The sequence below is a fragment of the Desmodus rotundus genome, chromosome 7 (assembly GCF_022682495.2).
Source record: "Desmodus rotundus isolate HL8 chromosome 7, HLdesRot8A.1, whole genome shotgun sequence".
NCBI lineage: Eukaryota > Metazoa > Chordata > Mammalia > Chiroptera > Phyllostomidae > Desmodus > Desmodus rotundus.
The window spans coordinates 25,156,581-25,173,130 of NC_071393.1; the positions used below are offsets into that span (position 1 = coordinate 25,156,581).

Genomic DNA, 16,550 nt, shown 5'->3' on the forward strand with positions numbered 1-16,550 from the left:
CCTTAAAGTAACAGTCGCGCCAAGACCAAAAAAAAAAAAAAAAAAAAAAAGGCCCAAATGACAGAACACTTCAAAGCTCCAGAAAAAATACAACTAAGCAACGAAGAGATAGCCAACCTATCGGATGCACAGTTCAAAGCACTGGTTATCAATATGCTCACAGACTTGGTTGAATCTATTTGAAAAACAGATGAAAAAATGAAGCCTATGCTAAGAGAAACAAAGGAAAATGTACAGGGAACCAATAGTGATGAGAAGGAAACTGGGACTCAAATCAATGGTGTGGACCAGAAGGAAGAAACAAACATCCAACCAGAAAAGAATGAAGAAACAAGAACTTGGAAAAATGAGGAGAGGCTTAGGAACCTCCCGGATGCCTTGAAACGTTCCAACATCCGAATTATAGGGGTGCCAGAAGGAGAAGAGGAAGAACAAAAAATTGAAAACTTATTTGAACAAATAATGGAGAGCTTCCCTAATCTGGCAAAGGAAATAGACTTCCGGGAAGTCCGGGAAGTCCAGGAAGCCCAGAGAGTCCCAAAGAAGCTGGACCCAAGGGGGAACACGCCAAGGCACATCATAATTACATTACCCAAGATTAAATGCAAGGACCTACATCCAAGATTACTGTATCCAGCAAAGCTATCCCTTAGAATGGAAGGGAAGATAAAGTGCTTCTCAGATAAGGTCAAGTTAAAGAAGTTCATCATCACCAAGCCCTTATTATATGAAATGTTAAAGGGAGTTACCTAAGAAAAAGAAGATCAAAAATTGGAACAGTAAAAATGACAGCAAACTCACAGTTATTAATGGCCACACATAAAACAAAAACGAGAGCAAACTAGGCAAACAACTAGAACATGAGGGTTGTCATTAAGGGAGTGGGAGGGGGAGAGAGGGGGAAAGGTACAGAGAATAAGTAGCATAGATGATAGGTGGAAAATAGACAGGGGGAGGGTAAAAATAGTGTAGGAAATGTAGAAGCCAAAGAACTTATAAGTATGACCCATGGACATGAACTATGGGGGGGGAATGTGGGAGGGAGGGGGGTGGGCAGGATGGAGTGGAGTGGGGGGGGAAATGGGACAACTGTAATAGCATAATCAATAAATATATTAAAAAAAAAAAAAAAAAAGAAAAGAGCCCTCGACTGTTGGTTTCTCCCGCGCTTTGTGTTCTCCGGGGCTCGCTGGGAGCTCTGCTCCCCGTCGCCGCACTCTGGGATCTGGGCTGATGGAGGGGCTGCCATAAAGACCACTGCTAATGACGTGGCAGAGGGAAGTGCATTCTGGGGGGGCCGGGTCTTGAACTGGCAATTATGTGTTTCAGCCATAAATAACAAGTCACTCTGGCTCACAGCTCACAAGACCCCACCCAGGCACAAGAGGGCCACACAGCACAGTCACACCATGTGCCTAGAAGACAGAGAGCCAGAAATGTTTAATGAACAGCATGACATGCTTTCCAAGTACTCTTCACATTGCTTTCCCTCCCTGTTCATCTAATCGATACCCACAGTCGTTTGTAAATATAAAAGCAGGACATCACCACGGCCACACAAAATGGGGTCGTATTGTAAGAGGTGGTTTCTGTATTGCTTGTCTCAGCCGACTTTACCTCACAGAAAGCCTTCCAGAACAGCTGGTGTAGCTCTAACTCACTTTTTTAACGGTTACATAATACCACATGGTGGAGCTAAGCCATAATTCATTAAGTCAAAGGCATGACTGGGACGCAGTAGAGCCCAGGTTGTCTGTGTGATTTGGTAGTCATATATATTTTGGATGCTGTCACCGCAGATCGGGAGAAACTGGCTTTCACTCTTGCCCAGCTGTGAGAGCCAACTCCTCAGTTCTCCTAATGTTGGAGAGTGCTGGTTGCTAAGTGTTGGCAGAAAACAAAATTCACTTCTCTGGCTGCTGCTTCTTGATTCTCCCACTCATCTAGATACATCCCTTCCCTCACAATTCCTACTCTCCCCAGCCAAAGGAAGGGAAGATATGGGCTTTATTAAAAACAAAGGTGCCATATGTTTTATTTTTAGCTCCAGACAAATGGCATCAACCAAAATTGCTCCTCTCCTCTGCACCATTTCCTCTCTCTACTTTTTTTAAAGACGTTTTTTAAATAATTTTTTTAATGCTCTCCTGAGGACATATTTATTGATTTCAGAGAGAGAGGAGTGGAGAGAGAGAAACACCCAACATGTGAGGGAAACATTGATTAGTTGCCACCCTGACCAGGGATCGAACCCGTGACCTTTCAGTTTTCTGGACGACGTTCCAACCCACTGAGCCACACCAGCCAGGGCTCCTCTATCTACTTTTGTGATTCTTCCTTCCTCTCCTTTCCTTGTTCCCCACTCCTCCTTACTCTTACCTCCTTTTTCGACACCTTTAATTTGTCTTCCCTGTCACTTACCTCAGGTGAGAAAGAGAGAGAATGTAGGTAGGGAAAATAGTTGAAAACAAGGAGTACAAAGAAAAGCACATCGAATATCTTACCCAAAGTATGACCCTTTCCTAGAGGTCTCTTTAGACATGAAATGAAAATTTGACCAAACCGCTAGCCTTCTTGGTTGCCAGCCTTAACTTAAAGCTACTACCTCTCCAAAATATTCAATCCTCCCTTCATACTCGCATTCTGTATCATGTGATATCAAAAAGGAGTGAATATATTAACATTTAAAAGGAGATTTGTCTTTGCAGAGGCGCCTTCTGATGTTTTCCTACCTGTGGGTTTTCCTTAGAACAATGTGTTTTATAGTGTGACGCCCACCCCGTTCCGCGTACACCAGGGTGCTCATTCCTTCAGCGTGTGCTTCTTTCATGCTTTTAAGTTACTTTTTAAAGCTGGAGTTCTCAAGGACTTAGAGTATTTGAATGTTGTTATCCAAATTATTAGAAGTCTAAATTTTTTAATTTATTTTAATTAATTATTTTTTTAGAGAGAGAGCAACACTGATTTGCTTTTCCACCCATTTGTGCATTTCACTGGCTAATTCTTTTCTGTGCCCTGACCAGGGATCAAACCTACAACCTTGGCGTATCAGGGCAATGCTCTAACCAACTGAGCTACCCTGCCGGAGGCCAAAGCCTGAATTTTTATTGTTCATTTGAGGTTAGTTATTGCCTTGTGTCTCCTCATAAAAACTGACCTATCCTATATCTTGACCACAAGTTGTATAATGTAACCAATCTAATAAACTAAGCTAATAATTTGTTATGGGAGAAATCTGCCTCCCTCACTCCTCTCCCCTATGAGGTCAAGGTATTCAGCCTCCAAGTAGCACAAGTAAATTTGAAAGTGGTTCTGACAGACAGGATGCAGGCCGTATGGATGTGAATTTCAAATCAGGTAAAAGGGAGTGGGGGGCCAGGTGTGGACTCAGAGGCCAATAAGGACTCTGCCTGTATTTAGGGAAGTCCTCAGAAAAATGGGGAAGGGCACAGAGAGTTTGCAAAGCTGGTTTTTCTGCACTTCTGGCTAGAAAAACAAAGGAGCAGAACAGGCCTGACCTTGAAAGGGAGTTTTTTTTTATGTTGACCACAAAAATTAACTCAAAATGGACCATTCATTTAAATGTAGTATGCAAAACTATAAAACTTCTAGAAGATAACATAGAAAAGCTCCATGCACTTGGGTATGGTGGTAAAACACCAAAGACATGATCCATGAAGAAAGAAAAATAAGTCGGGCTTACTTAAAATTAAATTTTCTGCTTGGCAAAAGACAAAAATCAAGAAAATTACAAGACAGCCCTGGCTGGTGTGGCTCAGTGGCTTGAGTGCTGGCTTGCAAACCAAAGGGGCGCTAGTTCGATTCCCAGTCAGGGCACATGCCTGGGTTGCAGGCCAGTCCCCAGTTGGGTGGTGTGCAAGAGGCAACCGACTGATGTCTCTCTCGCACATTGACGTTTCTCTCCCTCTTTTTCTCCCTCCCTTCCCCTCTCTCTAAAAAAAAAATAAATCAAATCTAAAAAAGAAAATTAGAAGACAAGCCACAGACTAATAGAAAATATTTACAAAAGACACATCTGATAAAAGATTATTATCCAAAATAAATAAAGAACTCTTAAAACTTCATAAGAAAATAATCTGATTTAAAAATGGGCTAAAGACCTTAACACTTGACCAAAGAAGATATACAAGTATAAGCACATGAGGAGATGCTCCACGTCACATGTCATTCGGGAAATGCAGATTAAAACAGCGAGACACCCCTACACACCTATTAGAGAGGCCAAATTCCCAAACACTGACAACACCGAACGGTGGGGAGAATGTGGGGCAACGGGAACTCTGATGCACAGCTGACGTCCACGTAAGAGACATTTGAACCTATAGAGAATTTTTGTGAGTTTATTTGAGCCAAAATGACGACCACGGCTGCTGGGAAGCAAAACCTCAATGACTTGAAATAATGCTCTGGAGAAGGGCAGTTTAGCACCTCTTTTGATACATCGCAAACAAGGGAAGAGACAAAAGGGGTTACATGAAGTCCATTGGTGGGAGATTAGGGAGGTGGAGAAAGCAAAGGCCAGGGACACGCTGGGATTGGATAAAAGGTAAAATCATACAGACACCTAGTTCTTTCCCAAAGGTGGGTAAAGGATAGTTCACACTCAACAATTAACATGATAACAGTAACAACAGGGGGTTGTGGTCTCAGCTCTGGGGAGGTGGTTGTACCCAAGGCCTTCAGAAAAAGGGACTTTACCTTGACATTCCAAAGACACGTTACCATAGATGCAAAAAGATAATAGGTTCGGTTAAGGTAAAGATTGACTCGTGTCAGGGAAAAGTACCAGCCTAGGACATGACTACCTGCCAGGGCAACTTTCCAATTCAGCCCATCCTTTGCGGTGGTTACTCGCGGTTTCTGAGTCTGCCTCGGAGGCCTCCCCTGAGCTCGTCAGGTTAATAGGCAGCCCCTTTTCGTGCACACTGGTGGGGATGCAAACCAGTACAGCCACTTTGGAAGACAATTTGGCAGTTTCTACAAAACATATTCTTGCCATATGATCCAGCAACCTCATTCCTTGGTATTTAGCCAACGGAGAAAAAAACTCACGTCCACACAAAAACCTACACACAGATCTTTGTAACAACAGCTTTATTCATAATTGCCAATTCTTGGAAACAGCCAAGATGTCCTTCTGTAAATGAATGGATAAGTGAACTGTGGTGTATCCTGGCCACAGAATATTTGGTGCTAAAATTAAATAAGCAAGCCATCAAAAAAAATGGAGGAAACTTAAATGCATATTACTGAGAGATGACCCCATCTGAGGAGTCTGCATAGTGTATGATTCCGAGCATATATGACATTCTGGAAAAGGCCAAAGTAGGGAGACAATGAAAAGGTCAGTGGTTGCCAGGGGAGAGGGTGGGGGGAGGGATCAATGGGAGAGCACAGAGGACTTTTAGGGCACACGTCTGTTATTTTACGTAAAGTAGCCAGAGAAGAAAGAACCATTTGAGCAGAGACCCAAGCGAAGGAAAACTGTCCTGGGAAGAACAGATGGTGCTGGGCCCCGAAGCAGGAGTGGATGGCGCTTGTCGAAGCAACCGAGGGGACCCTGTGTTGCCCCCTTGGTCGCTTCAACAAGACGGGCAGGAGAGATCAGGGAGCAAGCACAGGATCGTGTGGGCCCTGGCAAGGATTTCGGATGTATTCAGCATTAATAATGAAACAAATGATTTCGGTAAATGTGAATGTTGTAACTATGGTGAAGGGAGAGGTGGTAAAGGGCGCCAGGAGGTTGAGAGAGAGTGCCTGACGACAGTAAATGAACAGGTGGCAGGGCGCACACAAATGAACTAGAATTACGGAGGTAATTACCAGGAAAAAAAAGCAGCAGAAGGAATGTAAAGGGGTTTCCCTGGGGAGGTGAGGAGGGAGGGAGCATGGGGCTGCTGCTTTTCATTGTAAACCTTCAAATGCTATTTGACATTTTATGAACTATAAACATTTTTTAAAAACTTGCGAAAGTTCTTGACGAAGGTCAGAAATCGCAACTGTAAATGGATCAGGCACAGAGCAGCCCTGACGGGGAGCTGGTGCCAGAGGACAGGGACACCCCAATGGCCAGGGCTGGCTCCAGCTGCGCGGAGCGCCGGTACTCTCTCTTCCTAAGTGGTGTTTTCTAGATCACCGGCAGCGGCTGTTTTTCTCCCAACCTCCATTTCTTTAGGGCCCCATCCAGGCCATGAGAAAAAATTGATCATTTTCCTTCTGAATCAAGTCTAGATAACACTCATAATTCGGATCCCATAGCCTCTGCTACTGTAAATAGGATAAAAGAAACCATTTTGACTTGTACTGAATCTGAATCATATTGGCCATGTGCATTTATCCTAGAGCTGCATCCAATCTCCAATTTTTCAAATTATATTCCAGTCAGGTGAAAATGAGACTGCACAGTCCTTCGCATGTCTTTAATCACAGTGAGATTTGTTATCGATTTGCATTATTTGTGAATTCCGTTCATGTCTTCGCTCATTCTTCTGCGGTCTTCTCCCTCACTAACCTGGAAAGGCTCTGTAAGGGAATATTGCAGCCTACACATTTTACGGGATGACTGCCCTGCTCACACCGCGCCTGGACATTTAGACCAGACCTTGAGCTTAGGCTTCCCACCCCAAGTTCTGGCTTTGCTTTTCCCAGGCTACCTTTTAAAATAGCCACTTAAGAGTTAAGCCCTCAAAAACTAGTGATCTCCACCCCACCACCTTACAGGTAATAGGCGCCTGCTCCCCTGCTCTCTCTCCCCTGCTCCTGGCGATCTGGGGTGGAAGGCTGCCCTTCCCAGCTCGTTGCCCCTCCCCAACCCCATCCCCGTTTCTGGGATCCGTCTGAAGTAGTGAGCCTGGGATGCTACTGCCTTTGTGTGAAAGTATTGAAATTGTGCCTTCCATCAAAACGACCCTGTGGTTTTCACTTCCCCAAGGGGGGAGCTTGGATGCTAAGGGAGCTCCCTGCCAACTGTGTGGGTTGCTCTTTTCCTTCTCATTCACTAGGTCATGGTCTGCGTATTCTTATTCCAAGGCACCAGCTCCGCTTCTCAACACAGGTACCCAGTGATCATGATGTTGCGGGTCTGCCTTCTGACGTTTCTGGTCTAGAAAATGCCAGTGTTGGTGAACACATTTTCTAGTCCCCTCCTTTATGTTTGCTAAGGCTTTTCTACCCTGACATCAGTATTTAATCCTCCGGTTTTTCCTCCTTTTGTTTACCCACGTTTTTAAAGCCTCAGAGCAGCGGCATCCGCTTGGCATCGACTCACTCTGCAGAGAAGCCTGCAGTGACTCAGCACCTCTGTTTTATGAGAACGAGCACATCCTTCTTCCGACGGCTTCTGAATTGGAGTCCTCAGTCATGCATCGCACTCCCTGCCATGATACCCGTTCTCCTTCATTCGGCCGCCTAACAGCTTCCCCTCTTTTGCAGGCAGCCTAGAACCCCGATGGCCAACTTCAAGGGCCATGCTCTCCCAGGGAGTCTCTTCCTGGTAATTGGGCTGTGGTGGTCAGTGAAGTACCCCCTGAAGTACTTCCATCAAAGGCGGAAGGGGAGCCAGCTGACTCGTCATTATCAGCGTCTCGAGATCACCGAGGCCGCAATCAGAACTTTATTCCCAGTCATCGGTAAGAAGGGGGGACACCTGGTCCAGGGGGTCTCCCCATCATACCCAGAACCCGCAACCCGTCTTCGGGGCCCTGTGAAATGGATGTTCCCCGCTGGCGGAGATGAGAGCACAAGGACGTTCAGGTGTGTGCTGGGCTTTGCAAAGCTAACAGTTCACAGCACGTTGCGTCCTGGCGCACTGTGGAAAGCTACCAAATCAACTACGTTCTTGACCCTAGAGGGCCGTGGCTATAGGATGTAGGACAGAAGACATACTTTATGAAAAAGACAAAAGAACAGAAAAAAAAAACCCCAAAAGAATAAGCTCATGTACATGAGTTAGGAGAAAGTACTAAATGAAGTATAGTTTTAGGAAAATCCATCAGTTTTTTCCCAACTGTCTCTCCACTAGAATCTCAAGAGTGAACACCCTACTCATGGGCACACCCTCCCTCTCCAAATCTCACGCAGATATGGAGAGGGGAGTTCATGCTGCAAGGCCAGGGAGAGAGATGGTGGAACAGACTAAGGAGCCCCCAGAGGGCTGTTTGGGAGGCATCTTCCTTCACTCTGCCCCCTGCCAACAAAACCCACCCACTTCCACTCATCATCTGCTCCCTCCACCCGTGGCCCTCAAGGAATGACTGGCACCAATGGGGGGTCTTATTCTCTAAGTGCATTTGTCCCTTACCATCTCTGACCTACAGTTCCCTGGGAGGAGCTGAAGCAGTAACAGTAGCTTCTCTTGGAGTTAGCAAAGGTACACAGCTTCATTTGCCTGGTCCGGCTGGATTTTGCCATTCACCAGCTATGTGGGCCTCAGAAAGGCTTTCTCATCTTTCTGGACCTGAGAAGCGACAGGGACCATATGGCTGTAGTGGTAAAGGCAGCACCGACCTATCCTAAGTAAAGCTGGAAGCATTGCATCGGGGTGAAAGCAATACTCATCCGCCAATCATTTCTTGGATTCCCACCATGTGCCAGGAACGCCCTGGTGTAGACGCTGAGGCTACAGTGGGGAGCTGAACAGTCTGTTCTCACAGGCCTTCCATTCCAGTTTCACAGGAGCCTCCCTTCCCTGGGTCGTTTTCCCCAACTCGACCCTTCGCACATAGATTCAGAAAGGGGGTGGGTCTGAGGGGAAGTGTTTGGGGAACAGGGGCCAGAGTGCCGCCATGAAGATTCTGGGCACCAGGCACAGAGAGGCACATCTTCTGCCTGCCAACACAGGTGACAGGAGAAGGGGTGAGAACTGAGACCCACCCCCAACTGCACACACCTTCTGATCCCAGTTGCTAAAGTTGGCATCTCCTAAGAGGCAGTGTGGCCAGAAACACCAAGGTCAAGTGCTTAGGACACCGAGACCCAAAGCTATGGGAAGAGCCAAGCCCACAGAGCCCAGAGGTGCCTGGGAAGAGCGCTCACAGGACGTCTGCCCCAACAGAAACTCCTGGAGCTGCTCCCCTCCCTCAGGTGCGCCCAGAGGTCCTCACCCCCTCTGTCTGTCGGCTCGGACCCTGTGGTTTTCAACGTAGTCGTTGCCTTCTCACTGCTCACTTGGTGGAGGGAGCCCAAAGATGCAGTCACCCACCACACTCTCCCTCAGGTGACAATGCCTTACTGTCATCTCAGCTATTGGACAGGTGTCCTGTGAACCTGTGTGGCTATGTTTCTACTGCTTCTCCCCCTCCCCCCATGGATCCCCGTCCAAGGAACAACAGCGACAAAGGCTACACAGGCTCCTCAGGAAATACCTTTGTACCGAAGCAGCAGAGTGGGTCCAGTGAGCCACAGGCCACCTTCGCCCACATCCTGGCCTCACTCGTGATGCAGGGTTATTTTCTGCGGTCGCCTGTTTGTCTTGGAACTCCTCTTCCCTCCTCAATTTCCATTCTCATTTCCCTGCAGGGATCTTGGCAGAGCAGTTTGTTCCAGACGGGCCCCACCTCCACCTGTACTCGGACAACCACTGGGTAAAGCTGATGAATTGGCAACACAGCACCATGTACCTCTTCTTTGCAATCTCAGGAGTCACCGACCTGCTCACCTCTCTCTTCAGCCACGTTCCCTTGGGGCTCGACAGACTGGTTATGGCTGTGGCAGCATTCAATGAAGGTAACTCAGTGGTAAGGGTGGGAAAAAGGAAGAAACTGACAGGTTGTGATTATGAATGCTTGGGGCACAGTAGACCGGAACTATTGCAAATATACTAACCTGCCCCAGAAAAATGCAAATCTCTGACCTTCACCTTGAGCAGGCTCGGCCCTATGCTCTGGATGGAATAGGTGACGTGCTCCCTAAAGCAAAGCCACCGGCTAACAGCACACAAACTCTGCCGGCCCTGCCCCAGCCCACACTCTCCCCCACTCACACCCTGGGAGTTCTTGTGCGCGCATCTACACAGAAACACACACCTGTCCAGAGACTGGGTGAATGCCACCATGCAAGAGTGTGACTGCCTGTGGCTTGGGAAGAGAAACCCCCCATTCCACCCCGACCCTGCCGCCTGGACTCCATCACAAATAGGAGACTCACCCAGAGGCCAGGACAGATCTCCCAATAGAACTCATATTAAGTGGGTCATAAAAAAGCATTTTTTAAAAAAGATGCTTTTTAAAAAACATGGTTACATTTTATTAAGATTTTATTTATTTACTTTTAGAGAGAGGGGGAGGGAGGGAGAGAAACATAGATGTGAAAAACATCAGTGGACTGCCTCTCACACACCCCCAACTGGGGACCCTGCCCACAACCCAGGCATGTGCCCTGACTGGGAATTGAACCAGTGACTTTTCAGTTCCCAGGCCAGCACTCAATCCACTGAGCCACACCAGCCAGGGCAAAAAGCATTTTGTAATCCAACAACTTCACTTACTTCTGTACCTCAGGAAGAGCTGCAAAAAGGTGAATGAGGGCAAAACTGAATTTCAAGTAAACACCCACACAATTTGTCATAAATCAGCAGCATTCACTTACCCATCTTGTATTGAACCCTACCACAGATTTTTTTAATATATTTTATTGATTATGCTATTACAGTTTTCCCATTTCCCCCCTTCACTCCACTCCATCCTGCACACCCCCTCCCTCCCACATTCCCCCCCTATAGTTCATGTCCATGGGTCATACATATAAGTTCTTTGGCTTCTACATTTCCCATACTATTCTTACCCTCCCCCTATTTTCTACCTATCATTTATGCTACTTATTCTCTGTACCTTTCCCCCCTCTCTCCCACTCCTATTCCCCCACTGATAACCCTCCATGTGATCTCCATTTCTGTGGTTCTGTTCCTGTTCTAGTTGTTTGCTTAGTTTGCTTTTGTTTTTGTTTTAGGTGTGGTTGTTAATAACTGTGAGTTTGCTGTCATTTTTACTGTTCATATTTTTTATCTTATTCCCTTTAACATTTCATATAACAAGGGCTTGGTGATGATGAACTCCTTTAACTTGATCTTGTCTGAGAAGCACTTTATCTGCCCTTCCATTCTAAATGAAAGCTTTGCTGGATAGAGCAATCTTGGATGTAGGTCCTTGCCTTTCATGACTTGGAACACTTCTTTCCAGCCCCTTCTTGCCTGTAAGGTCTCTGTGGAGAAATCAGCTGACAGTCTTATGGGAAGTCCTTTGTAGGTAACTGTGTTCTTTTCTCTTGCTGCTTCTAAGATTCTCTCCTTCTGCTTCATCTTGGGGAATGTAATTATGATGTGCCTTGGTGTGTTCCTCCTTGGGTCCAACTTCTTTGGGACTCTCTGAGCTTCCTGGACTTCCTAGAAGTCTATTTCCTTTCCCAGATTGGGGAAGTTTTCTTTCATTATTTTTTCAAATAAGTTTTCAATTTCTTGTTCTTCCTCTTCTCCTTCTGGTACCCCTATAATTCAGATGTTGGAATGTTTAAAGATGTCCTGGAGGTTCCTAAGCCTCTCCTCATTTTTTTGAATTCTTGTTCCTTCATTCTTTTTTGGTTGGATGTTTCTTTCTTCCTTCTGGTCCACACCATTGATCTGAGTCCCAGTTTCCTTCCCATCACTATTGGTTCCCTGTACATTTTCCTTTGTTTCTCTTAGCATAGCCTTCATTTTTTCATCTAATTTGTGACTAAATTCAACCGAATCTGTGAGCATCCTGATTACCAGTGTTTTGAACTGTGCATCTGATAGGTTGGCTATCTTTTCATCACTTAGTTGTATTTTTTCTGGAGCTTTGATCTGTTCTTTCATTTGGGCCATTTTTTTTTTTTTGTCTCGGTGCCTGTGTTACATAAAGGGGCGGAGCCTTAGGTGTTCACTGGGGCGGGGTAACGCTGGTCGCTACACTGTGACGCTGTACATGGGGGAGGGGCCAAGAGGGAGCAATGGTGCTTGTTCCACTCTCTGCCAGATTTCAGTCACTCCCTCCGTGACCCACAATCAAACTGGGCCCCTCTGGTGCTGATTCCCGAGTGGGTGGGCTTGTGCACGCTCTAGGCCCCTGTGGGTCTCTCCAGTGACCTCTCCTGTGAGGCTGAGAGTTTCTCCTGCTGCCTCCTCAAGCCCCACAGGTGTTTTCAATCAGAGGTTTGAGGCTTTATTTCCCCGCGCTGGAGCCCTGGGTTGTTGGTCTGTCACTTGGTCCACCAGCTGCTGCCTCTCCGGCCAGCTGCAGCTTTGCCCGCCCTGCTCCACAATCCGCCACCTTGCTGGGTCCGCCGGCCACCACCTTGCTGCGAGTCCTCTCCACCCCAGCTGCCTGTCTCCGCCCCTCCTACCGGTCTGGATGAATGTTTCTTCTTTTTCTCTTTGATTGTTGGACTTCCATACAGTTTGATTTTCTGTCAGTTCTGGTTGTTTTTTGTTTTTAAATTGTTGTTGACCTTTTGGCTGTGCAAGGAGGCACAGTGTGTCTCCCTATGCCTCCATCTTGGCCAGAAGTTCCTACCACAGATTCTGTAAAGAGATTTAAAGATATATCCTTTGCTGCCTACACCCACTTTACACACACAAACTAAATTTCATCTGCATATTTGTTGTCCTGTAACGTTACATAAACGCACTTTCCAAATACTGAAAAGCCAGGCTTTGAGAAAATCCTAGTAATGGAGAAAGTCCAGGACGAACGCTCTGCCGTAGAAACAGGCAACTCTGATGGCCATGACCGGCTTCGTGGCAGGTTTTCTCTTCTACCACCACGTCCACAACCGGCCACCCCTGGACCAGTACATCCACTCCCTCCTGCTGTGTGCCGTGTTCGGAGGGGCGCTCAGCATCTTCTTGGAGGTGATTCTTCGGGACAATATCGTGCTGGAACTTTTCCGAACCACCCTCACTATCCTTCAAGGCACCTGGTTCTGGCAGGTAATTGTCCTAATGCTATTTGGGTTGAGGGGCCCCAGCAAGCGTGTCCAGGTTAAGTCCGAAGATGCAGCAATAACACTCCACGTGGGTGGGCTTAGAAGGCCACGTTCCTTACCTTGCTTGCCCCTGGCTCCGTGTAACTTTCTCCATGAACGCCCTGCGGATGCGTTAGCAAGCCCAGTCTGTGGAGCACATGAAGCGGGCAGGGTACACGTGGCCCTATCTGCCCGCCCGAGTGCCAGAGGCACTAATAGCATCCACAGGATCCTCCTGCTCACCTGTCCGCCTGAGGTTTGGTTTGCAGTAAGCCTGGCCTAAAACCAGCTAACCTCGCCATTTTACTGTGCAAAAAGGTCTTTCTGTGCTAATGCAGGTATGGGACATGAGGTGCTGGGGAACACCTGGTCTGGCGACCCCAGGAGGGGAGCGTCAAACGACAGGGCTGACTTCTCTGTGTATATAATCCACCAGATTGGGTTTGTGCTGTTCCCGCCCTTTGGAGCACAAGAATGGGACCAGAACGACCACTCAAACCTCATGTTCATCACCATGTGCTTCTGCTGGCACTACCTGGCTGCCCTCGGCATCGTGGCCGTCAACTACTCTCTTGTCTACTGGTATGCCCGCAAGATGACCTTTGCCCAGTCTCCCCGTCCTGACCAACCCTCTGCCCCGGAGGTGTGTCACACTGCACCACTGCTGTTTCCAGGGACCCCCCTTTCATAGCTGAGTAGTAACTTCTGCCACTGACACCAACTAAATGCCAAGTTCTGTGCAACGAACTGCACACCTACAAGTGAGGGGGGTGAGGCTTTGAGAAGGTCACGGCCCTGACTGGGACAGGAGCCTGTGGGAGGGCCAGGCTGCACAGGCGGTTCTGATGGACTGCAGGCCGGGGGCGTGAAGGAAACACTCTGCACTGGGCACCAGCCCCGGACTGCAGTGCCTGCTCTGTCCCTCACTCACCCTGAGCCATCACGGACTCCTGTCCCCTGAGACCTTGTGACAATCAGGTAACACAGGCGGCAAGTGCTCTCCAAAGCACTCTTCAGAGACAATACTGGAATTCCTGCGCACTTGGTTTGTCCCTTTGGCGTATTACCCAACCTAACCGGTACCACTTTATGAATGGAATAGGCACTGTCACACTCTGCAGATGCGAAGACCAAGGCTTCAAAAGACTAACTTGGTCACAGTCACTCAACGAGTAGACGGCAGAGCCCCCCGTCTTTCACCGCAGGGCGAGAGTGACTTTTGGCACACGGTGGTGTTAGTTCTGCTGTGCCGTGGGTGCCCTACCTTTTCCCCTGGATCCTGATTTCCCTACCCAAAGCAGACACACTCCACCCAGAAAGGGCTCCACGGAGGCAACTCAAGGTCACAGTTTCTTTTAGTTCTGCTGCCTGGTCAGTGAAATAATAAAAAAAAGGATGTGGGAGACCTAAGTGTAGTCTCAGTTACAACATTAACTAGTGAGTATTAATCATGGTCTATCTACTAACGAATGCTGAGAAGTCAGATATGCAATCACCTGTTTAATAGAGACATAAAGGAAATGCTTCAAGAACAATCCGATGCCCTCACATTCTTGGGTGAACCAGTAGGGAATTTGAGGGCTCACTTGTCTCCTCCCTGTTTCTGTCCTACAGCCTTCTGACTCGGCTAAAGAGGCGCAGGGAAGGAGAAACCATTGGGATTCGGCAGCTGAAGTCAGACTCCACTGCCCAGAAGGCCCTCTTAAGTGGCTCAGATGAGGACTAAGAGGCCATCGATCATAAACGGGGTGGACGAGTCCCTTTGAGCAGAAACAGTGACGGCGTCTCCAGGGGTCCCATGTCCCCTCCACTGCAATGCTCACGCTGGTCTGCTCTTCCGGCTCTCCACACATGCACCTTCTCATTTAATTGGCTGAAGTCTGTGTGGGCGTTGGCACCCTTAATAAAGAGAAATGAAGCGAGCTTTCTCTGTGGCTCAGAGTGGAGAGAAATCAGAGGCCCTTAAAGCTGCAGGACAGGAAGTGGCCTCATGGATGGTATGAATCCAGCAAAACTCGCTGCTTTTGATAACATATCCCTTTTCCTCCCAAGAAACAGGCACTTTCGTATTAGAAAGTAACTGAATGACAGTGCCTTTATTTCACAGATGCAATTCTAACGTGTACTTTTTAAAAGTAGTAATTCACAAACTTTGGTGTGTTAAACGTTACTTGTTAAACATCTCCTGATTATAAATTTCAGAGAACTGTAACACCACTGCTGATAAGTGACAAAGTTGGGCCAAAGGTGATTTTTATTTTTTAAATCAGGAGGCTAGTTAGTGGCCCAGCTGGGAGCTGGGATTGGATGTTCTGGCTCCTCCTAAGACAATGTTCACAGAAACCCGTATACCGAGGGAGGGAGAAAAATGGCAGGTTATGGAAGGCCCTGACTTTGGGGCTAAATGCAAAGGGTAAGAATCCTGCAAAGAACGTGAAGCTTGAACTAATAACACAAGTCTTGTCACTCTAGTCTTGGTTCTGGTTCTTTTTTCTTTTAACTCCTTCAGCAAGTGTGTATTAAACAGCTATTGTGCACCAGCACTGACATGGCTGTGCGGATGAAGAAGTGTGTGTCCAGCAAGGAATCCACGGTCTCGTGGGAGAGATGCAAGCAGTGACAGACAGGGGGACTGGTGCCACAGGGGTAAGTAAAACCGCCATGAGAGACCACGGAGGGAGGCCGAGCAGGGAGCTGCCCCATTGAAAAGCACGTCCCGGGCACAACAGCAACTGGAGCCTTCACAACGAGTGAAACACAGTAAGTCAGGGGTGTCAGCCTCGTGGTGGCCTTCAAAAGGCCAAATGTAATTTAGGACTGGATAAATGTAACTACCCCTCAACTAGGGGCAAGGAGCTCTACAGTGGGCCCTTTGAAAGCGACTGCGAGGCTGATGTGGCCCCCGGTGAAAATGAGTGTGATGCCCCTGCATTAAGTTCTATCAAGTGATAAATGTGGGTCAGGTCAAATGTGAAGGCCCCTACAGACTGACCAGTGCCGTCCACCGGCATGGCCTTTGTCAGACTTGAAATGTGTGTCTCGCTGGTTTCTCATCACAACCACCTCTGACATAAGTACATCTGGTCCTTTGGGGAAGTTGACTAGCCTAAGGCCACACTGAGTCGTAGAACCAGCCTCCTGCGGGACTCAGAAGCCACCTTCTTTCTCGCTTTCCCCTCTGCTACCCCACACAAATGCGGCAGAGACCACTTACACGAAGCACTGTGTGTGCTTTGGAAGAAACGCTGTACTCAGTGGAAGGTCACCTCCACGGAGAGCCAGCATCTCAGAGTTGAAGTCGCAGCTTAGAGATTAGGGAGGAGGTACTTGAAAACATCGATTTAATTTTTAGAAGAGACCCATGGGTACCCTTTCAGGATCCACTTTGGTTAGTGAGCAGAAACCCAAACATTCACTCAACAAGGACTAGAGGACCTACTATTGGCGATCAGTGTAACCCATGTTCTTCCCTGAGGGGCTGGAGGTGGGAAGCAGCAACCTGTTCTCGCTTTTACTTCCCCAGTGGAGCGCTCCATTTTGATTTCAAAGGGGCG

General features: G+C 47.6%; 1 protein-coding gene across 2 annotated transcripts in view; it reads left to right on the forward strand.

Moving 5' to 3' along the window:
- The window catches only part of TMEM45B (transmembrane protein 45B), a 30,381-nt gene extending 14,916 nt beyond the window's left edge, over positions 1 to 15,465 (forward strand). Inside the window, exons 2-6 of one of the 2 annotated variants that reach the window (XM_053927604.1) lie at positions 7,453 to 7,649; positions 9,538 to 9,744; positions 12,777 to 12,961; positions 13,433 to 13,578; positions 14,611 to 15,465. In XM_053927604.1, the coding sequence (XP_053783579.1) occupies positions 7,469 to 7,649; positions 9,538 to 9,744; positions 12,777 to 12,961; positions 13,433 to 13,578; positions 14,611 to 14,722 (831 nt within the window). In that variant the 5' untranslated portion in view covers positions 7,453 to 7,468 and the 3' untranslated portion in view covers positions 14,723 to 15,465. The remainder of the gene's footprint in view (positions 1 to 7,452; positions 7,650 to 9,537; positions 9,745 to 12,776; positions 12,962 to 13,432; positions 13,579 to 14,610) is intronic. The other variant, XM_053927605.2, reaches the window with a different exon arrangement.
- Positions 15,466 to 16,550: the final 1,085 nt, after the last annotated feature.